General features: G+C 35.6%; 1 protein-coding gene across 1 annotated transcript in view; it reads right to left on the bottom strand.

Annotated features, from left to right (window-relative positions):
* The window catches only part of FAM19A5 (family with sequence similarity 19 member A5, C-C motif chemokine like), a 384,146-nt gene that overhangs the window by 126,868 nt on the left and 232,735 nt on the right, over positions 1-24,543 (bottom strand). Inside the window, exon 2 of the mRNA XM_019474585.1 lies at positions 574-723. Within this exon, the coding sequence (XP_019330130.1) occupies positions 574-723 (150 nt within the window). The remainder of the gene's footprint in view (positions 1-573; positions 724-24,543) is intronic.

Here is a 24,543-nt window from a genome sequence, read left to right on the forward strand (position 1 = left end):
TTCATACCTCCCTGTACATCAGCAGTTTTCCAGCTGCATGCTATCACTGCATCTGCAGTGAATCATACAGAATCATCATTTTAAGGAGAGAAGGAATGCTGGACATGTGAGGTACACTCAGATACTATATTCTAACTATAGTATCAGTGTTTTCTTCAACAACATTAACTATCACACAGGAGCAGTCACATTAGCTTCCCAGTGGCATAAAACCTTTGAGGCTCTTTTGCAGTGGTTTTTTAACATTATAAGGAATAAAAAGTAGGGGAAAAAATGAATGCCATTTCACTGCTGATCCTATCATCACATGCAAAATATAACAGCACCATGCCCTTAACATTCAAGTGCATATCAAGCTAAAACAAAAGTGAAAATTCCAATTAAAAAATTGTAACTGAAATTTCTATACTATTAGTCAGTAATACCCTTCTGAGGAATTTCAATGGTATTGCCATTGGTAGTTCGGACACGTGAAAATTTCTTCTATAGAGCTTTTATTTTTTTATGAGACACTACCAGTTTACACCACTCTTGTATTGGCAGAAACTGATTGAATAGATCTTTGCTTCTTACCATCAACACAGGCTGGCCTTGCTCTTGTTGTACCGGCAATCTGTCCTTTTTTACATGCACAGCGAGCTGTTTGTCGGGCTATAGTCCTTCGGGGCTGACTGCTATCTCTGTCCAAAGTAACAATCTCACATGTACCTGCAGCCAGTTGACCTGGAAAAAGAACCAGCAACAGGTACCAGAGTCACTGAATGCACTACAGGCAATCTATTACAGCCGAATAGAGTCACGGCCCTATGTCACAGCAGACACTCCACAACAAATGGGCAGCCAGCTGATGGATATAATAAAACTGAGATGACATACAATTTTTCTTTGTGGTGGACATATGAAAACCCTGCAAACTGGCTCTGTCAGAAAATGATTATTGTTCCATAAAAGCCAGAGAGCTGAGGTCACACAGGTTACTTTTACTTATGTCGGCTAAGTAAAGGAACAATCTGCTTTTACAGCAATGAAATTTAAATGGTGTGCTCTTTACATACTTCCAGAAAAGAAATGGTAAAGTATATGGAAAACAAAAAACTTCCCCACATGTCCATGAATATAATGAAGTCTTAACTGCTTTGCATGTTGTTTTTGAAAGAAAAAGTCTTTCAAAGTATGCCCATGTTTGACCAGGTTGTCAGTCCTTTGGCTCTTGCTTCATCTAAACTGAACAGTAATTTATTCTCTACCTGACTCATATTTGAAGTAGCTGGTCTTTTTTCTTTTACTAGATTTACTATGTAACCATGCTGCAAATGATAGTAAAATGACACTGCCCCGTTAGCTCAGTAACATTGTTTGCTTTTTATTGACTTCTCCACTATGTGTAGCTTTTCCTGAATATTAAGGAAATCCACATCACCTAATTCTGAATTTGGACCATGCTATGAGAGGCAAAACAAAAAGTTGCAAAAAATTCTTTTATGAGGAATATTAGTCTGAAGTAAATGTTATGCATTTAAAGTGATGCACTTCTTCATGAGAGGCAAAACAAAAAGTTGCAAAAAATTCTTTTATGAGGAATATTAGTCTGAAGTAAATGTTATACATTTAAAGTGATGCACTTCTTCTGGTACAACCAATAGTAAACTACTAGTATACCAAAATACTACCTTTTACAAGCAAGAAAGATACATTATTGAATTTCAATGCGTAGTAAGACTGAAAAAAAGTCCCAGCTATCACTTTGTATTACATATTATTTCTGGATTTTATGGTAGAGTAGTAAATATAATTTCTATTGGATTTTGTCTTTGTAGGCAATCGATTATAAACCTTCAAATGAGTATGTGCAAAAATATATCTGCAAATCACAAGCTTACCATATTTTGTTTTCATAAAAAAATAAGATTGGAACAAAAGCAATATTGTATCTATAAAAAAGTTATGCAGTTTAAATAATATTAACAGTAAATTATTTTTGTGCTGTTGAAATATTGAAAAAGAACAATGAGACAAAAAGCAGAAATTTAATTTTATATTAACATCAAATTTAAAAAAAAAAAACACAAAACCCCCTGAAACATACATGAATGGCATTTAATTCAAGTCTAAAAGTGTAATGATATTTCTGTATACTGCATTGTTTCCATTCAGAATACAAGTTTACCCAGTATATTCTTCTCAGAACCAGCTTACGATGCTTCTTATTGTGTGGATACTGTTTTGAAACTGCCAGAATAGCAAAACATTGTAGGCTGTCAACAGCATTGTGACTGGTTCACTGCTAAGCCACCTAAATTGTATGTTGCTGTGACTCCTACACTGCAGTGAATTACAACATGGTGAAACTGAGGATCTCAAAGATGAATATGGAACAAAGTACTCTACAAATCCATGCAAATATATGTAAGTAATATACATTAGGCATTTATAAATACAGATATGATATTCACGATAGTGAACACTATCGTCATAGTGTTTAATGGCTGCTGGCAACTAGACTTAATGAGCTATGGTCAATCCTGCGTTTCTACTCTTTTCCACCCACTCTGTTAATAAAAATGTCTTAGGATAAACATACTGATGAGAGGATTTTTATGTATTATATGCTGTTTTTTCCTTTGTTTCCTCCAAAATCTTGGGTTAGAAAGCAAAGGTTTAGTAAGAAAGATAGTGGCACATGAGTTTCCAGATAGGGACAAGGGAAATCCAGCTACACTGAAAGATCTTGAACCGAAAAAAAAAAATCATTCTTTTTTCCCCCATCACTAATATAATTCATTCTGGGTTGCAGGAGATGTATTGCTCCCAAGGAATACAGCTGTCTTAGTAGATCATGTAAAAAAGACATAATCAGAGGTGTATTTAGATCTTGACCCCTTAGGCATTTGAACATCATGATTATGGTCCTGCATTGAGAATAGAAATTGAATGGAAACTAAAGAAAAAGTGGAAGCATAAATATGATATGTGTACGTGTTCCTGAGAGTATGGGTTGCCATATCCTTCCCTATCTGTAAGTCTTTATACTATTGTTACTTTCATTAAAAGATATGGTAAATCATATAATCTAGGCAGATCATTATATAAAACCCCATTTCAGAGGAAAGGAACCAGTTTTACAGCACAGTGAAGATGAGTAAGGACTATACTCAGAGAAAAAGAACAATGAAGCTTTATGTCAAGATAATTTGTGAAAGGAAAAAGCTTTCCAGGGAATGCAAGCAGTGACTATTGATAAGAATGCCTATAGATAATATTTTCTGCTTTTGGACCTGTCCAGTTTTAGTTCTGCATAGGTTCATTTTGAGCCAGCTGGGCTATTTGTTTTTTATGACTGTTTTCAGCTGTTCATTTTGTTTAGAGATGATAATTTCTTCCAGGCATAGTGACCTCATTTTTTTGATGAACTTCAAAAACTGGGATACCTAAATGAGAGATAATACAAAGATAATGTCACACTGCCTTTCAAGGAATTTTGTGCAGCTATTAAAAATAAGGGAAAATTGGAAAGATTTTTAAAACACTTCATAGAATTTTAATTTTTTTTTTAGAGATCATTTCTCTGTGGCCATTCTTGTTTCTATAGCAGAAGAAAATTAAAGAGTTATTGCAGAGCTGCAGCAGCTCTTCCCACATATATGACATAAATACTTCTTGGTCATTGTGTCACAGGGTGCAAAGATTGCAAGTATATTGAGCACTGCAACATAGTGTACATCCACTGTTACTTGGCTTTAGATGGCTGTAAAGCATGAAAAGTATTAGTTAAGGTTATGGAGGCCCATCTCCAGAGAGAGTCAGCCTGTTGTAAAGCATGTCCTCTCTGTCTCTCATTAAGTAGAGGGTAAGTCTACAGGAGTACCTTACTTAGATGACATGTATGCTACTTTTGTTTTTTAACAATTTAATCTAGAAATGTAAGGTACAAAATGATGGAATAAAAGGAGTACACTTCTTGTAAGTACCGAGTTTCAAGAATTAGGATACCTTTCATTTTCAGGGAAGTTGACATAGTGACCTCTTTCAAAGATACTAATGAAAACAGGCCATTCATCTCTGAGCCTCTGAACACTCTCCACTTCACTCCTAAGCACAGAGAAGAAATCTCAAGGCAGCAACGGGTGGAGTTTCACTGGAGCTTTTCCAGCTGAGAGATTAAGAGCCACAGTCTATGGAACAGTCATAAAGACTCCATATTTTCAGTAGATCGTATTTATGTACTTGCAGTACACAAAGCAATTCACCACCTTCCAACCTGAATGAAATAATCTTGGGGAAAAAAAAGGCAAGCATCATCAGAGAATTCTGATTCATTCTAGTCTTGTCTGAAAGTTTATCTTCCAAGAAAAAAATGTAATTTTTTATTATTTTACAGACCAAGTATAAAGATTGTTTCAGAGTTACCATCACCCAGTTTTCCAAGTAAATGAGTGGGTATTTCTTTGTTGCTGTTATTGTTTTAAAATATGTATATTATATATACATATTTTTGATATTTTATAAATATTTGTTTTATAAGTTTATTTTAGTAATTAAGACCTCACTGGAAGTTACTTGATTTTGTGTTGCCACCATCTGGTTACTAAACAGAGAAAAGGTTCAGGTTCTTTAATGCTCTTCTATAATGTTGTACTGCATTCTTAAAATGCCACTTGATATGTCCCCCTCTCTCTCCCACCACAAGCACACATGATTCTATATGGAATTCTTTCAGGAAAAAGGAAAACTACAGGATTCTGAATTAAAAATGTAAGTCAAACTAAACCAAAACCAAAAAAACCCACAACCATTAAAATTCCAAATGCAACAGGATTAGTCTTTTGGCTTCTAGCTTGCACTCATGGACTTGTTTACAGTAATTGCTGTACTCAGCACCTATTTTGCTTTTTTCTGAATGAAGTCCCATCATGATCAGTTCTGAAACTGCGCTCTGTGAGACTTTCATGGAAGTCTGTAGGAATCAGTGAGTTTAGGTACACATATTTAGCAAATGGCGCAGGAAATATCTCAAGGTAAAACTATTATATTTTTAAAAGTTCTTTAGTACTTACATTCTTGAAAAAAAAGAGTTTGTTATTGAAAAGTTTAAAAGTAAATAGCATTTTTTATGTGTACTACTACGAGCCCCCTGTCCACTAATTGTCACTGCTGAAAGAACAAAGCTTTTGAAAGATCTGTATTGTCTGTCATAGGTAAAACCCTCAAATAGTAAGTATTTTCATATTACATGAAGGGTACCTGGGATAATATTTTAATTTTCTGTGGAGGAAAATATTTCTATTCTCTAATAGAAAATAAAATCTGCCTAATCCACATTGATTACAGCAAGCAAGTCAAAGATATTATGATTTTTTTAATTTATGCATGTTGAAAAGCTGAAGACTTTCCCTCAAATTCATTTAAAGAAATAAAATCAGATGATGAACTCACGGTATCTGTGGGTACAATGAAAATAAAACTTGATCTAAATATAGGGGTCTTTCCAGGGTTTTAGATTCCATGCTCATCCAGAAAATCTACTTCTGAATTGTACATGCAGGCTTATATTATAGTTTCAGTGAACAATTTTTCCATGCATCACCAATTTGATGCCTAGCAACACAAGCTCTTTTAGTTCAAAATGCATAAAGTTAGATGTTATTTAAAATCTTGGCTAGATTCAGATACTCTTTTGTCAGTGAACACAATGCAGGAGTTGTTTCAAAATCAGATCATAGGAATACATTCAGTAGTTTTCTATTACAATATTGAAGTCTTTCTGACAACAGAGCCATGCCAACTCCTGAGCAGAGCTGAATATCAACAATTCCTACTGAAATAAGGGGGAACTTAAGTACTTAGTGTCGCTCATGATTTGCAGTTTGACGTTAACTTGAATAACGAATATTTAAACATATTTCAATTAAAAAATAAAAAGCATATATTTAAGTGGAATTTGAATTTTTTTCTGTTATATATCCTTCCTCAAAGAAATTGTCCTGAAAGAAGATCTCTTACACTGAACATCATCCAATTTCAGACAGTCCTATTACCTTTTCATTTTCAATTTTAGTTCAGAACGAGAGAGATTATGGCAAGGAATTGGTTTGCCCCAAAGAACCACACTCACTCTTAAGATACAATAGCAAAATTTATGGAAATCCAACTAGTATAAAATAAAAAAGAGCACCTCCAACAAAGCTTCTGAAAAAATGTATTTAATCTAAAGTAACAGACCAGAATTGGCTCAGCTTCTGTAAATCAGTATGGGAAAAAACTGGTCAAACGAATCAGCACAATTTCAGAATAACTACCAAATAAGAACATGTTTCAATCTTAATTTATGTGATACAAGGGCATTTCAATTTTTCAATAGAATATATTCTTGGAAATACACTATTTTTCTTTTTTGTTGCTAAAGTCCCTGACATTGAATGTATTTGTTTCCAAGATGCTTGGTATATCATTTAGGACCTTGTATCTTTCTATTGAAACAAATGTTGTGGCTGGTTTAGTAACAGAATAAACAAAGCAATTCTTCATGCTAGTACAGTTAGACAACCTGTTTAAAACAGTCTTTATCAGTTTTTCTTGAGGGTATGATTATGCTGTCAGTAGAAGAAGACAGGACAATGTCACTGTCTGAAACAAAAAGTAAATAATTTGGATAATCCTAATTTACTGGTGTAACCTGTAGGTGCTCAGTAAACTAAAAAGCAGCAGACTAATTTTCTCAAAACTTTCCATAGATTTACTTCATTACAGGTTCAGAGCTATATTTAGCTGGAATCAACCTTACCATGTGACCTCTGTAGCTTCCCAGTCTTAAAAGGAGTGATTCTGGATTTTAGTGGTATAAAAGAAGAGAATTTGTCTCAAAAGAAGTGCTTTTAGTGCTCATTTTATGAAGGAAAACTTACTGTACAACCCAGTTAAGTAAAACTTATGAATAACAAGAGAAAAATACAATGAATGCCTTCTCCTTTTAAGAGTCAGTTTAAGTATTTTCAGAGTTCCACTGCAATGAAACAGTACATTATGTCCCCTTAGTAATTACTAATCTTATTGCAATTTTCAGACTACCACTTAGCCATCTCAAGCACATAAACAGCACAGACATTAGGAGGATAGGAAAATAGCTTTCAGCCCTTCCATTCTGAAATAAGCAGTAAATTTTAATTAAAATAGATCCTACTCTTCTAAATAGTTGCACAGGAAAGAAAATAGAGTCTGTGGAGATTCAGGATACATTCAGGACCCATTTTGAGATTTCTTTTTTTCCCAGATAGGACTAATGCCCTAACTTACTGCACCTGATACTGCTATTGTATGTAATTGCTTAATATTTTGTTGTATAATTATGAATCATTTCCCCTATATCTCACTATTAAAAACATAACAGAAAGACAAATGAATTAAAAAACAAAGTTCAATAAAAACAAACTTCAAGATTTAAGTTTCTGAAGGCAATTCTCAAACAGAATTGGTACAAAGGGGATTTCCAGACCAGAAAAGGCTTGAAAAATCAAGCCAAGGATGTATAAATAAATGCGGAAGCAAGGCATTTATATATATGGACCTACTTTTAAATAAGTTTTCCTATTTGGTACACTACTTTAAAAAGTAATTTATACTGATCCCATGGTTTTAGGACATGGCAATGTCATTTCTCAAATTCCTATACAGTGTCAGGTCAAAACCAACACATTCGATAGGCTGCATTTTACAAAAAAGAAAGAAAAAGAAAACCATGGCTGAAGTACAGTATTGAGAGAGAAACTTATGTCAGGGACATGAGGGTTACAATAGGCCTCACTGTCCCTGCCCAGCACACCCTGCCCACAGCCCAGGACCCCATGCCAGCCCCCCCAGGGCCATCAGCCCCCGCCCCAGCGACACCGCAGCAGGGCTGGTCTCCAGCTCCACACAGCCCTGACCTGCCCGGACATGGGCACCGTGGAGTCAGGCCCACCCATGGGCCCCCGGCCCGGCCCGGCCTCAGCCCATCCCCAGGGAGGTGACTGGTGCCTGGGGCTGCCCCGGTGCCCCCCTGGCTGCCAGGCCCTGCCCTGCCGGGTTTCCTGGGAAGGATCTCACTGATTCCAGCATGGCGACTGGAAACCCATCAAGCTGCAGCACCAGGAGAGCCAGTGACCCTTGCACCCCTCATTTCAGCGACAGAGATCACAGCTTCCATCTTTGAGAAATGTCTTTAATGCATATTCACACAAAAATCAACCAAATGAATCCCACTAATGTCGATTTCATGAATATTATAGAAATATCCCCCCTAGCCTAGTAATTTCTGGGGTTTTGTATCAAGTTTCCATGTCTCTTTTTGGACAGTGACCTAAAAGCAGACCTTACAAAATAAGGAAATCATATAACTGATGCTACCAAAAGTAAGTAGAAACGACAAGGCGTTTGAATCCTTTTTCTTTAAGTAAGTTCTGCCACTGTGTAAGTCAGTGTGAACTGCAAATCTCAGCTACACAGAGCTCCTCCAAGGGGGACCTGCAGCTCTGAGGGCCTTCTGTTCACTCCTCTTCATGCAGGTTTAGTTAATTGCTTCTGGAGGCCTCTATTGGTTACAAAAAGGAAATAACTGCATGAATTCAGGATTAAACAAAGCTATGCTTATTTGCATAAGTTGGGAAGTGGCTGTCACTCTATTACTTTCCTAAAAATATTTAAAACTGTTAAAAAAAGAAAAAGAAAGAAGAAAAACACCCTTCCATGCCTTTACCAGCCTCTACATGTAAAATAAACCTAGTCTGTTTATAAAGCAAACAGAATAGCCACAGGGGGAAAAATGTTATTGGAGGGATGCTGATATTTCTCTTGAGAAAGACAGGAATAAAAAGCACAGGTTTGTCTAAAAAGCTACTGACATTTGTTGGAGCCAGAAGCTGTATGTCGGGAAGGAACAAGTCTGTTGTGTTAGCAAAATATGCCACTGCAGGGAGCATGAAATCAGTTTGAAGGAACATGCAGATAAAGCCGTCTATCAGAAGTAGATATAACGTAGCAGCACAGGTAAACAGTGTTTTTAACTTCTCTGGTTTCACTTCTTACAATCAAACTATTTCTTATTCTAGAATGACTTGATTGTTATTCTATAATGACTTGAAAACTATTTACATATGTAACACAGACTTTAAAAAGTCATCATACAAGTGCCCTTCCTACTAGTATCAAGATCTGCACTGCAAGATCCTGGTTTCAACAGCAGATCTGGGGTAAAATTTGGTCCAGTAAGAGGTCATGTGGGAAAAGAGAATCAATATGCTCAAATTTTGTTTTGTTAGATCTTGTCAGTATGTCTTAGTCCTTAAACTGCAGGAATAATAACCCCAAACTTCTAATTACCATCCATGAGGAAGTAAGTTATATCCTACGTAACAAGAACTGTGTCGTAGTTCTCCGTGCCTGTGGCAGATTTGAAAACCTGGAGGCCAAAGTATGCAGCTGAAAACAACTGCTACATAACAATATCCAGCCTTGTTAACGTACCATATGCTAACTCATACCTATGAATGAATAAAAAATTCAACTGATGGAAATTTTCTGTCATTTTTGTAGGACAAATGTGATCATACTACATCATCCACTATACTCTTAGCAGATCTAAATAATTTCTTTAAAATAAGCCCGTTTATTTTGACTACTGCCTGTAACACTACTCTTCCTTTTTTGCAAAAGCCTATGACAAAAATCCATTTTCTTTCTAGTGATGGCACTGTGATGCAGTTATTTTTTTGGTAATCTAGATGATAGGTTTACCCTGAAATCACTAGATAACAGAGAAAGTGTTCTAGTAGCTAGTGTCATTCTTTTGCCATTTTTCTCATGGAAAGAGACCATAAACATTCTTCATACAAAATATAGTCTCTCAAGACTTTGTACTGTGTGGTACTGCACTTACTGAGAACATATAGGTACAACAGCTCACACATAACCACAGGGAAATACAAACTTATCTTAGTAACACTGCAAAAGTAAACACTGAAAAATGGAGGCACTGAAGTAGCACAGTACCCATATCCAAGAAGGAAAAAAAAATCAACAATTTTGAATGTCTTACTACACCTGAGAAGAAATAATCCCACTGAATAATATATGACATTAATTAGAAGTATTATGGAGGAACCCAACTCAGGGTTTGATGTTGAGAATCTTGCGCAGACAAAGGATCCTCAGGCCCAAAGCTTCGTGCCTCTCTCTCTGCAGTGACTGTAAAGGAAGTTTATGGTGCATAGGTTCAATTAATCTGGGTGCTAGCATGAGTTCTCAAATCAAGCACATCATAAGGACCAGAATAGCATGTATCTGCCGCGTCTGCTGTTTCTTCTTGCTTAGCTTTCAGGGTTTCATTACTGAGCACACAAGAACAGTGTAATGTTCCTCAGCGGTACCTGCCTCCCCGTGTTTACTGCATGGAGCAATGAAGTCCCTCATTTAGGAGCTGTGCTGAGCACATGGCTAGATTTAGCACACAAACACCACTATTGCAGGTACATCACCAGGGTTTTAGACAATTACACTGTCTTAAAAGTTAAAAAATACAGATGTTGCATGCTAAATAAATATATCCTTTGTGTTAGATTAATACCAAAGTTCAGCATCAACCGGAGGAAGTGAACTTGACAGGCCCCTTAACTGATGAATTTGAGTGATGGCTTTCATTTTAAAGGTTTGTCTGGGAACAGTGCTTTACGCAAGTGTGACAGAGAAGGATGAGTATGCTGGCTATTATTCTCAGCTGTTCTACAGACTTGGAGGAGTGATTTTCTATCTGGGCCAGCTTCACTGCTACATTTTCCATTTTTATCCCTTTTGCTCAAAATGACTTATGAAACAGGTGCATGCTGAAACTAAAAGTTTTCATGGATGAAATCCATGATTTTTATATCCTCATTTCTAGTCCTCCAGGAAGATAACCATTTATGGGATAAGATTCTCTTCTGCACAGCTCAGAGGAGGGTGACGGCAAAAGAAGTTTTAAGTTGCTCACATATATCCAAGGCTGCCCAAAGACAGTGCAGTGAACAAGGAGTACAGTCATCCCACCCACCTTTACAAATCAGTAAAGGGCTCAAGATTAGAGACATACACAATACCTCTTCCTGTGTCCCATTTATCAGGAACAATGTCTTCCATTTACACAACTAAGTGTTCAATCACTGCATACTCACAACATCCATTATTTCACCTCTACACCATATAGAGGGGCTTACGCTCAAAGAAGATATGTATGTTCACACCAGATGTAGACTTAATCTCAAGATACTGAAAAGCTGAAAACATTTTAAGTGTACAAATCCATTCTGTGCTAGTCTTAGCAGCTGTAAAATAGACACAAACAAAACTATTGACAGAAGCAAAACTTCAAGGTATGTGTTCATACCATAGAAGGCAATGTTAAAAAGTCTTTACACTGATGACCTTTTAAAAAACTTTAAATTAACCTTTTGTATTATTATTATTATTCCCTCTATAACAAGGTCCATCTTTTTATGTACTGCTTATCAGTTTTACTAGCTAATAAAAAGTTAAATTATGCTATCAATTTCCCAATGAATGCCTAATAAATAATGCTTCCTCAGATCAAGGTCCTTAATAAAAAGGAACAAAAATGAGGCCTGCCTGTCACTGTTTTACTCAGTATTTTGATGAACTAAGTTTACTATTACTCATGGTGTACCATCCTGAAATATGCTTCCTAAGACATAGAATAGACTGTAGTTAACAGTTTCCTAAACACAAAAAATGTGTACTTAGATAAACACACACACATATATGCATGCACATATACTTCACAGAAGGATGTGTTGTTCTATATGACCTTGAAGTTGAAGATGATTCAGAATGTATCGCCCCTCATATTGATAAGAAGATATAAGCAATTTGCCAAGATCCTTCACAATAGCTATTATACTAATACCACAGAGTGAATCGGTAAGTCTGCTCTTTATGATACTGTGGTCAATGGATGCAATATCTTTACTTTACAATATATAACTTTTAGTCCAACCCAGAGAAAAATTTCAAAGTAGAAACTACCTGTGTAAGAATTCCCACTCATTTCTAAGGGAATGCCATATGCAAAAAAAAATGTCAGGTCTGAGTCTGGCATTGGCTATACTTTGCATTGTTCTCACCTATTTGCTAGAACTTTAACACCACAATATTGACTCTAGTATTTCAGTGTTCTGACTGCGTCTGGTGGATGACACTAAATTATCCTCTCAAATTTCAGATTAAGTGTATCATAAACCATCATAAACTATATTCCATCTTTCATCAGCTAAGTCTCTAAGAAGAAAAACTAAGAGGATGTGAGATTTGATCAGCTCCATGGGTCACACTGAAGCAGCACTGACCAGAAGCTCTCTGGTGCAGAGGACAACATGAAAGCTGTCAAGTTAAAGAGCACTGAGCATAACTAAGTGCTGCTCCTCATCCAGAGGAAATGCTGAAGGAGAACCATTAACATTATGGAGAAGCATTAACATTTTCTGCCTTCCTTTTGGTGAATATGCTTAAGTTGCTTAGGTCAGCGATACTGATACAGTGTTTCTGCAGTAATGGTATGTAGGCAGGAGAAAGTATAAAATTCATGGACAGGAGACTGATCCCACAGGGATCAGTAAGAAAGCAGCAAAGAGAGATTTATTGAATGAATGTTTGCACTCACCAGATATAATAAAACTTGAATGATAGCAAGCAATTCATGTACATATATGAGATGTACATGGTCATGTTGACCACTTATGGCCTGCCCTTCTTATTTTAATTTTCCCAATGGCAATATAACAGTTTGAATGAGAACTGAGGATAAGCTGATAGGAATCAGAACAGAAAAGCTGGCAATAAATATTTCATTAAAAAAGGGTTTCTGGAAGACCATATAACCTTTTGTCTAAATGCTTCAAATCCAAAATGTATTAGGTTCAAACAAAATAAAGTTATTTTAATTAGGCATAGGTAATCTGAATTTATACAGCAACCATTAAAGGGAGAGTCATTATGACACTAAGACAAATCCAGTCATTCAGACCAAAGAGTGGGTAGGGTAACTCTAGAGAAAATAGGCCAACACAAGTGTGTATTACCTAAGGGGCAACTAAGGGTAGTGAACTGAATGATTAATCACAGCTGTAACTACACATCACATTATTTGTGTGTATATGTCGATGCACACACACATGTATTTTGGTCTCATGCTGGGGAGGATAACAGCAGAGGGAGACAGTCATTTTGTAATAAAGAAGAGAACATCACTTAACCTCATTGCAAGAGAAATGTGAGCCTGGTTATATACAGAAAGCCGTGACTGTTATTACCATTAAGAGGAAGGAATGTATTAAATAACAATTACATGGTCTTGGTTTAAAACAGGAATGACAATCGAAAGATTAGAATTCAGTTTCTGATATTGCCATATATCTTCTGTACTTGCTAACCATTTTGCTCTTGTTAACAGGAGGATACAGCACTATTTATTTTTGGACGTGAGGAAAAATTTCTTTACTGAAAGAGTGGTTAAACATTGGAACAGGCTGCCCAGGGAAGTGGTTGAGTCCCCATCCCTGGAGGTATTTAAAAGACATGTAGATGAGGCGCTTAGGGACATGGTTTAGTGGGCATGGTGGTGTTGGGTTAACGGTTGGACTCGATGATCTTAGAGGTCTCTTCCAAACTTAATGATTCTATGATTCTATTTTCAGTGAAACTACACCACCATCAAACTCAGAGTAGCCCAGAGCTGAAGCTATGAGAATTGTAGTATTAATCAAAATTCAGTTCTTCTAATCTGCTGAAACCTAATGAATTAAAAAACTACAGTCCTTCACTAGTCTTAAGTGAAAACAGTTGTACATCTTTTGTACAACATGAATCTTTGCACAATCCTGCTCCCAATAAAATCAATGGAAGTTTTACCACTAACTTCACAGATAGCAAATTCAACAGAATAATGAGAAAGTCTCCACAGTCCCAGCACCACCCCTTTAGCAAATTTGTGTTGCATCTTAAATAACTGTGATTCTGAGCAAGGACATTTGTGAAATGAATTCTTATCCAAGTGAAAGCTCTATTTTAAGAACCATTCACTTTGTATGACTTTGTATGTACCACAAGTCATGGCAGCAGCTCTCAACAAAGGTGCTCTGGGATCAGGAAGCAGAAATTGATGCAAAGCCAAAAGCACACTCTTTCAGTGTTGTACTCGGCTGTGCACTGTATGATAACTCTATGGTCTCTATATCTCTTTTGGACTAGATGACCTCCAGGCATGATTAAATGATTCAAACAATGTACCAGTACACACTAGTGTACACTGTGTGTATACACTAGCATACACTGTGTCTATGCTCTCGTATACATAGCTGCTTGCTTATGGCTCTTGATGCTTTAGTCTTTAAAATATGTGAATTTCGCTCACCACTTCCATTCTAGCAATTTCAATTAGACAGTTTCTCTTTTCTACTGCTTCCCAATTTTATATATTAATATCAATTTGCCGTAACAGAACTGCTCTGTTGATATGAGAGAAGCTTATTCCAATACCATTCCATTTAATACCTGAATTCTGATATCTTCAATCAAACAAAGCTGATCACAGCTGGAAAAGCAAATTCAGTAAAAGATCCTAAGATGTTAATAAGACTAAAGTGTATACAAAAACTATTTCTGACTATGCAAAACTCCTTAAGAGAATATAAAACTCTATGTATTATAGAAATAGTGTATATATATAGTATCTGTGTCAAAACTCCTAGAGAATATAAAACTCTATGTATTATAGAAATAGTGTATATATATAGTATCTGTATGTAAAATGTATAATATAAATTGTGTATACTTTAAAATGGTTAGGATACATTCCATACTCAAAAACTTCAGAGATGATGTAATATTGTTTGATGACATAACTGAAATCTGCAGTAGTATCCAACCAGAACACACAAGAAAAATTATTGCCTAAATAGCAAATATACACATGTGTACTTGTGTGTATATATATAATATGCATATATATGTGTGTGTTTATACATGTTTTATGACATCTACTAGGAAAGAAGAGTAAATTATGGATGAAATATATAGATTGAGAAAGGATATTTTGATGTACACATATTGCATCAAGTTGACATGTATGCATGGCTCATATAAACCTTATGGACAAAAATGTATATATTACTACTAACACACGTTTTCCTATTGAGATCAGCAATACTATTTGCCATGCAATGTGCCCAGTTGTAAATGGCTATACAAACACAAAGCAGTGAAGAACCAGGCCTTTGAACTGCAAGGAAGGGGAAATTTGGCTCCATCCTCAACAATGAATATTTAATGGTTCCCTGTTCCGCTTACATCTGACAATCTTTCCCACCAATTATCCTTTTCACCAACCCTAGCAGTAAATACAAGAATAAAAGATCAAGACTGGACTGGTTGCTTAACCCTTCACGTAAACCTCTGCACAGTCAGGCAAATCTTATAAGGTTAGACCACTTTTTCTCCTCTTTTTTAATATGATTATGTAACTGATATGTTGCATCCTCTCCTACGCAGTGAGAGTTTCATAGCAGTTACTGAGATTGTATATACAATCTTACACACATAAATGCATGCCCATACACACAAACACACACAGATGCATACCATATTCTATCATATCCTGGGAGAAGAAATGTTGCAAGTTTTTTTTCCTTCCTCTTATTAGAAAAATTAATTGATAGTAGTTTACTGTGTGATCAGTATGCAACTGGAAAAAAACCAGTAAAAAAGAGAAAACCCTCAAGATATCTAGGCAACCAATCCTTTCCACATTGTAACAGCTCTCTTGAGTGAAGAGACTTCCTTGGAGTTGGTGAAAAATTAGCATCTTTGCCAAAGTCCCTTGGTGACAAAGGACACAGATTTTGATATTTCAGCCCTAAACACAAAGAAGTAGAACCAGCAAAAAGAAAATAAATCTATTTAATAATCTGATTAGTTTTTACCTTCCATTTTTCCCGTGATGGAGCTGTATCCAGTGACAGTGTCAACATTTTACCTTGCACAATATAAGAACCACAATAGAAGAGTGTAATTAGCGCTGGAAAGACATTCTCAAGGAAGTACTTTGATTTCAAAAGACTGTTGGAGTGATTGTCACCCCTGCTGTGCTTGGATTCTCTCTTGATGTGCATAAAGTGTGAATGCAGAACGCATTATTATGAAACTCACTCGTCCTTGCATTTGTGTGCTCATTGCTTTTGCCATCTTGTGGTGACCAAAAATAGAAACCTACAGAGCAGCATATAATTCACACTAGAATAATGTTGCTGCATTTTTTAATGAATTCTTCAGTGCATACGCTGAAGATCTACAACTCAAACCATGCTCTGCATCTTGTCATTTATTTAACAAATGTGCATTCATTTTCCTTTTAAGATTGAGCTCACTGAAAAATACAAACCATAGCCTAAACACTTAAAATAAGCACAAACATGAAATGATTTAATACTACATAAATGTCTTCCAAAGGATTTTATCAAAATGCACTATGAGATCTTTTTTTAAAGGATATAAAGTGCTTCTATTCTCTCAGCACATATAAAGGCAATACCTTTATAAAAATTGCCATGTAGCCCAACTACAGAACAGTTTAATGTGTGATAAAAGAAATTGGATTTGGACTTCATAAACCAGTCAATAATTATTTATGGAACAGAGTCATTTGCAGGCTTTAGTTTGTAGTTTCTCCTTTAAATTATCAAGGAAAGCAATGAATATAAAGTATCTACCCCTCCTAACTTCAACTTTTAGAAGAAGTAGCACATTTTTGAGCTAGTGGTCCCAAGGGAGAGAAGATGAGGCCTTCTGTTGCTAAGCAAGAGTTTGCCAGTTATTTCAAGCTTTAGCTGAGTACAAGCAATAATCACTACTGCCTGAAATATATTGGAATGAAAGTACATGGGACCATTCATGACACTTCATCAGCATGCAGGAGGCAAACAGAGTGACTGCAGTGATTGAATACAGGCTCAGACTACTGGCTTTAATCTCCATCTCATTCATTCAGCCTTTACTTTTGGCACAGCTGTATGATAAACACTCTGACATTCTTCCTTGCCCACCCTCCTTTGGAATCCCATGATTGCTGTGTGCATGTTTGTTACGTATTTAAGGTGGGGAAGAAAGTCAGTCTTCCCCCCCCCCCCCAAATGCAATAAATATTTAGATATGGGTAATCTACAGGTTTACTATTGTTACTGTCAAAGCACCATTATTTTACTAAAGGGGAACTAAGTCATGTTCACTTTGCCTCTGCAGACAACTTAAAACAAAACAAGGTAAATTTATAACTAATACTCATTCTTTCTACTACCTTCTGTGCAAAATTGCATATACACAGTGAATGTGTATGTTTACAATAAATACAGTATAACTGGCTTACAATGGTATTTCACAGAATTTTAACGCTGTTGCTGATGTTAACAAAATTCTTATGTGAAGGAAATTACAGTTCATTACTCAGTATTGGGGTTTTTTTGTTTGTTTTGTTTTTTTAATTTTTGTTGTCTATCACTCACCTTCTCGCCAAGAAGAGCTCATACGCAGTTCCATATCACCAGTTCCCTGAATTTGCTTTGGCTTTACACCCAGCAGGTACTAAGGGTCCTGAATAGCTTAGGGCCTAATTGGTAGCTTAAACATACTATGGTAAAGTTAATGGAGTTACATATGTAAAGCCTGTAAGCAGTAGCAACCTCTGCAACTCTGCAACTGGGTTGCAATTGTTTTGTTGATGTGACACTTGTATCAAAAAAATAACTTCTATTTTATATTATTCCTTCCTCATATTAAAATACCTAATAGTTTTGGGGAAATCTGCCTGGTCTGCTTCAAGAAGTTAGGCTGAATTCTCCTGCTTAGTATGCCAGACTCCCTGAAATCACAAGTCTGCTACACAAAACGATCACAGCTTTTCACTCGCTTTTTGTTTTGAAATTGATGCTGTTTGATCACTACAATGGTTGTAGTTTAATAAAAAAGGTAATCTTAAGACAAACAAAATACTATAAAGAACCTATTTAATACTCTCCACTCTGACTAAGATGGGAAAGCATTTGCAGCTTAGCTGACTGAAGGCATGTGGCCATCCCTTAATAGTCAGAGGTAAGTGGGACAGAGCCCTGCGGAGGGCTGGTGCTAGAGTGCCTGTTACTGATGTGAAGATGCCATTTCTCTTACATTAAGTTTTATCTGCTGCCAAAGACTTACTGAGCAGCCAACACAACAAAAGTAGAGAGAGAGAAAAAAAAAACCACACCCTGTTCATGCAACATTCAACACGATCTCTTTCAACTAAGTAAAGAGCAATTGATAGGCTGCATTGAAATCTGGAGACAGCAAACAGATCACTGAGTGAAGGAGATAGAAAAGATGAACTTTGCAGGTTCCCAGGGAGATGCAGAAATATCCTTGGGATAGCTAAAATAAATCTTTTAAAGAAAAAATACTCGGTCAACTACAATGCCACCTAAAGGAAGGGATCTAAAATCTGTCTCCAGAAAACAAAGCAAATTCTGCATTTTCTACTCTCTCCTTATATCCAGGTTGAACTTGCAATAAAGTCTACTAGATTTCTAAAGCATATGAAACATTCTGTGATTCAAATGTTTCCAAAGACAGCAACAGAGACGTGGAAAACTAAGTATTTGAAAAGACCCTCTTGAGCTTTTCTGTACTTAAGTAGCAGCAAACAATCCAGCACCTTCCACTCCTAAGTACTCTTATCATATTACACACTCTTAAGGAACCAGTTTCATTACCTATTTACTTCAATCAGAAAAAAAACACCCTTGAATCTGAAAAAAATTAGCCCATCAATTGTGAGAGATGAAAATCTTCTAAGCAGCAACAACAAAAGAATACAACACACACAGTAAGACAGACTAATCTCATGACCTGTATATCCTTATGGAAAAGGGAGCTAGGCTAACTCCGTCTCCACTGTGGTGCAAATATATTGAATTGTCAGCTAAAGGCTGATACCACTATATTTATTCAACACTTTCCTACTGTGACAGTTCTATCCTTCCTGAAAACAACCATTCACTAGTAGTAATTGGTCAGTAATACTGAACAATGTGACTATACCAGCTCACATTATGATTTTTTTATTCTTTATTTAAAAACAGAGAATGTCACCACCACAAAAACACCACAAGTTTCAGAGCCCACTCCAAAATGTTTGTACTGGCTGCTTAATTCAAATAATTTCTCCTTAATTAAAAACAACAGGTTTCCTTGCCAAGAAGTTAAATGTACTACCAAAAAACCAAAAAAAAGTCACAACTGTTCAAGAGGGTGCACAACATCTGATTTATTTACAACAGATAGATACAAAAAACACATTCTGTTCATGAGACATCTATCTCTTAAAGTAACTGTTCTATCAACTGTTCATATTTTTAATGTAGAAGTAATTTAGGATGTATTTTAACTGGTGGGCTGACAGACTAACAGACCATAGAAAAGGAAAACTGACAAATGATTGCAGGTAACATACCAGCTTACTGGAAATACAAATGATGAATATCACAGGAGACATCATCAGTGCATTGTGACCTGCTTAAAAAAAAAAAAAGTCTTATTTTTTTATTTCAGTAAAGTTAGATATTCCTTTTAACACCATCAGGCAAAGCAGCTTGCTCTCTTTTTTTTTTTCATCTTACTTCCTTTCCTTATTAAATGTAGGGCAAGAGCAACCTTGCTTCCCAATGTCAGGATTTATGAATTCCCATTCACGGTGTCCAAAGATTTGCAAGACAACCATCCTGACCTTGGTTAAAAAGAAAATAGCTCTGAATGAGTTTAATGAGGATTTGAAGAAATGACCTTGGAGGTGTAGTTTGAATGAAAATGTAATAGTGTCTACATTTTGCCTTGTACCTTATGAAGAGGCATGAAACAAATTACATTCGGCATTTTGCATTTGCTACTTTCAATCCCCACACTAGTTGCTTACATACAACAAAGGAGCTAATAAAAATTGCCCAAATGAGTCATTATTCCTTTAATCTGCAGTATTTCATTCCTTTTTTTTCTGTCGACTCCAGAAATAATATATTAAGACAACAGAACAGTAAGTCAGTATCACTGTGGGTAAACTTAAAATTTACACTATCAGACTTCAGAGGCAGCTGATTGTTGATGACTGAAATGTTTCTTTTAATTTTAGCTGGAAAGTTTTTTTTTTATTGCTCTACTAACAAATTGAACAATTTCTGGGTTTTTTTTTTTATATTTTAGGGAGATTCTGTTTTTGCTTTAAAACAGATGTCACTGCTCCACTGAAATTTAAATACCTACTCTGCCTTTAAAATAAACTAACTCAGCAACCAAAAGTACCTAGTGTATTTTTGTACTTTTTCCCCCTTTAAATACACTTCAGACTTGTGGTCTTATTTGTCATGTCCTCTTTTTGGATGTCATGGGCCTATATGCCATCAGTCTGAATTTCAACTGATACTGCACAAACATGTCAATGTTAATGACAGGAGAGATACTTCGTTCCCCGAATAAACTTGTGTAGCTAACTGCTTGACATAAAGCTAAGTAACCAATTGTGTAAGATACAGCACAACAAAGCCACATGCTTATCAGAGGACAATCAAATCAGATGACATACAATGAGATTTGGCGAGTAAGACTTCAGAGCCCAGAATGCTCTGTAGTACTGCTCAGGAAGACAGCAGGATTTTTCCACTGACTTCAGTAAGAACTGTGTAAAACCCTGTATGATACTATTTTCTGCTCATATAAACTAGTCCAAATTCAGTGTCGAGAGATTCATACCACTGACACAAATGGTTAAATGTCATTTTTAACATGTCCTTCTATTTTACTAATTTACAAGCCCCCACGATCAGAGTTTGAAAAATCACCAAAATGGTGCAATTTGAATGTAATCTTGTTCTCCAACTGTTTGTAGTGTTCTCGACTGCTTCAGCGTCTGACCAGAAGAGGATGACTGAAAATAAAAGTAGTATTTCCACCTCTGTGAAATAAAACTGGAAAATAAAAATCTGTATCAGAAGAATGCTAACCTATATTCTGCAGGTACAAGTTTAAAAACTACGTGCTAGGAGAAAAACTTTTAGGCAAAAGTCAGTGCCAACCTTAGCTGGAATAACCTGTGTTCTTTAGACTTCACAGCTTGTCTCTTGAAAGTTCTCTGGCAACATGTGCTTTTTCACATTTGTCAGCTAAATCAGAGATCCAAATGTAAAATATAACATTAAGGAACAGTGAGTGCATTTGCGACACTCCTTGGAGAAATCAGGTACACATAAGGCAATGACTATATTACATGGAAGTATAAGCACACTCTAATGTAACTTTGTTAAACTAATTTAATTAAGGAATATCAGTATTCTCTCCTAACACCAGTGCATACTACTGATATTCTGCTTTTCAGAAAACTTAGCTGTCCCTAGGTATCAATGAAATAAGATACATGGCAACTTGGCACAGTATTTCAAACCACATACCATTACCCTAATTATTCACAATGCTGTACAAGTACAGATACAGAAGTATGGAAAACTGTCTACTCAAATTGTGTGTTCCCCTGATTATGAAATGGAAAGCAAGCAACTCATCTACATTTCAACCATGATACATTGAAACAGTTCTACTGAAGAACTTAACCAGTAGTTTCCAGGCTCTTTGGACTAATTTCTCATTGCACTCTGCAAAATTCTCTGCAAACAGTCAGCACAGCTCCAGGGAGGTAAAAAGTGAATTCTACTGTAGTGTGGTTGCACATACCTGCTGCAGACTGTGGACCAGTGACAGTCTGCAGACAAAATTTGGGGATCATTGGCCTATGTGGCCTGCCACAAAAAGTTTAGAATATAGTTCAGGTTTTGTGGAATTTGCCATAATGCTAGGCAATCTCTTTGCCAATGAAATAATAATCCAGTACATCATATTGCTGAGTTATTAAATCTGGTGTTCAGAGTTTCAGAAATTAGCTGATGCTGAAGAAAATTTCTGAGGCAAAGGACTGATGATGTGGCAACATTTATACATGCCTTATACAGAAAAAAAAAAATGCAAAATACATGGTATGACGCCTTAAGCAATCACTTCCCCATCATACTGCACTTGCTAAATGCTGCCAAGGATCACTGAATCCTAGAGAGCAAAACTAGTTTTTAGAAAAAACTGTGCTGTGGAGTGATAGCCTTTATAACAGTGAATATCATCAATGAACAGTACTTTCATCAACAAAAACTACTGACTACCCCAAATAGTTAAGTCAGAAACGACAAGCACGAAAATGAAGTAAAATTTTACAAAATGCTTGAAGGGCATTGCAGCTGCAAATCCAGCTACATACTTGCCATTCAAACCACAAAGTACTGGTACAGACCTCACTGAGTACTCCTCTCCAAGTCTCTTCAAAAGCCACATAGAGAGTATGAATTTCATAAATACTTTGCTGTTTTATGAGACATAAGTTATATAAAATTTTGCATCAGTCATGGTTTTTTTTTTTTCTTTCCCCCAACAGCAATTTAGTAACATATATACATTAGCCATGCTTACAGAAAAACTTAAACTTCAAACCTAGACTAAACAGGTCTAATTCCATCACTATTATCCTTTAAAGCCTTTTATAGAATGAAGCTTTAAATCACAGGCTTCAGAAGGAATCTTGATCTTTTCTTTATTGACAAAATCAATTATTATTATTATGAGGAGAAAAACACATTTTTCATGAAAGCATTAACAGAATATACATTATATATATCCTAAACACATAAATTAAGAAGATTCTCAACAATAAGAAGGACTTTTAGCAGCAGGTACACCACTAACCCTAGTTAGGGCAATACATTAGACAAGAATATTTTGAAAACTTTATCTTTCTCCATGTTACTTAAAGATTTGCAGCAGATTTTGAAGATTACTACAGGAAATTGTGACAGATTCCATCTGGTGTAAGTCAGTGTCATTCCACTAAAATAAAATAAATTACAAAACCAAAAATCTGATCCGTTGAGGGAAAGCTTTAAGTCATCTGAAAATATATGTATGTGCTTCAGTATTAATTCTACCTTTGCAAAGATATGGTTTATATCTTCTTCACCTTCTTTCAATACTTGTATTTAAACATCAATAATTTTTGACTAGGAAAAATAGTACTTTAAAAATTATGTTGAACTAAAAATAAAAATTTCTTTCCAACAGCATTGAATGGTTATTTTGTTTTATAATGATTCTGTTTAAAAAATACATGATTAGAATCTTTGGACAGAATGCAAATATCACTTTTGGCAATTTTTTTTCCTACTTGTTATTTACTTTTCTCTGGTAAATCTAGCATACAGCTTCTGAAGACCTCTAGTGCATTTATTTTTGAGCTCCTACTCTCTAAGTTGTCTTGAACAAAGTTCCTTTTCTTATTTTTCTATCACATAAGTGCCTTCCCTAGGATGATTATGCTCAGATTCAATTTGTAGTTTTTTTGTCCCACTCATTCATCCATCTTGAACATTTTCAAATGATGGAATCATATCTTCTTAAACATTTATCATTTCATTACATTTTAAATATTACTTTGGGCTTTAACTGTTATTATGTATAGCCTAGGCAAGCAAAAAAGTGAAAGGAAACATTTTGACTATGAATTTACAAAGCATTAATTAATCACAGGTTTGAGAAGTAAGACAATCTGTACATATACACAGTTACATACATAGGATTGTATAGCAAGTAACTGAGGCAATGCTCAGGTAAACATGTGAACAGTATCAACTAGAACAACAACTAAATAGACATTAATTTATACATAAGTGTCTGAACTTTAAGATCTTTGCTTTAAGAGCTTTGCAATTTAAGGCTATTGCTGAACCTGAGCTTATTTCAGTAGGAAACATGCCTTCAGGCCAGTAAGTGCTCTGAGGTCTCCCATTTGAATCTGTCCCTGTCTTGCTCAAGCTAAAAATAAAGGGGGAGAAAAAAAGAAAAAGAAAAATAGTCTTCAGTCCAAGAATGTTATGAATTTCAGACTCCTCTCCCAGTTGCATCAGGTAAAAGAAAGGTATTACTCTTTCATAACTCAATTAAGATCTACTTTACATTATATTTTATACAATTCTGGTTTTTTTGTTACTTGTACAAGAGAAACTGCTATGGTGAAACACAAACTTTTCTTCCTCAAACTGAAGATTAAATTATTGTATCGACACATAATTGTTTACAAAACAAACAGATAATGTTTGCAGGTATTAATGTTATATGTATACCCATAACATCATAAGTTACTTTATTTTAAGTAAAGATTCAAATGTATTCTGTTTGCTCTTTAATACAAAATTCAATACACGCTCTGTATGTTATGGAAGTAATTAAAGAGATTTATGAGGAGGAGAACAATCTTGCCCTTGTCACTTTTCTTCAAATAGTCTATTTTTAAAGAAATAAATTATTTAGAACACAACATTAAACTGTGAACCAAAGCATAATTAATCTGGATCCTGATTTTGC

The sequence above is a fragment of the Aptenodytes forsteri genome, unplaced genomic scaffold (assembly GCF_000699145.1).
Source record: "Aptenodytes forsteri isolate BGI_AS27 unplaced genomic scaffold, ASM69914v1 Scaffold137, whole genome shotgun sequence".
In the NCBI taxonomy this organism is placed as follows: Eukaryota; Metazoa; Chordata; class Aves; order Sphenisciformes; family Spheniscidae; genus Aptenodytes; species Aptenodytes forsteri.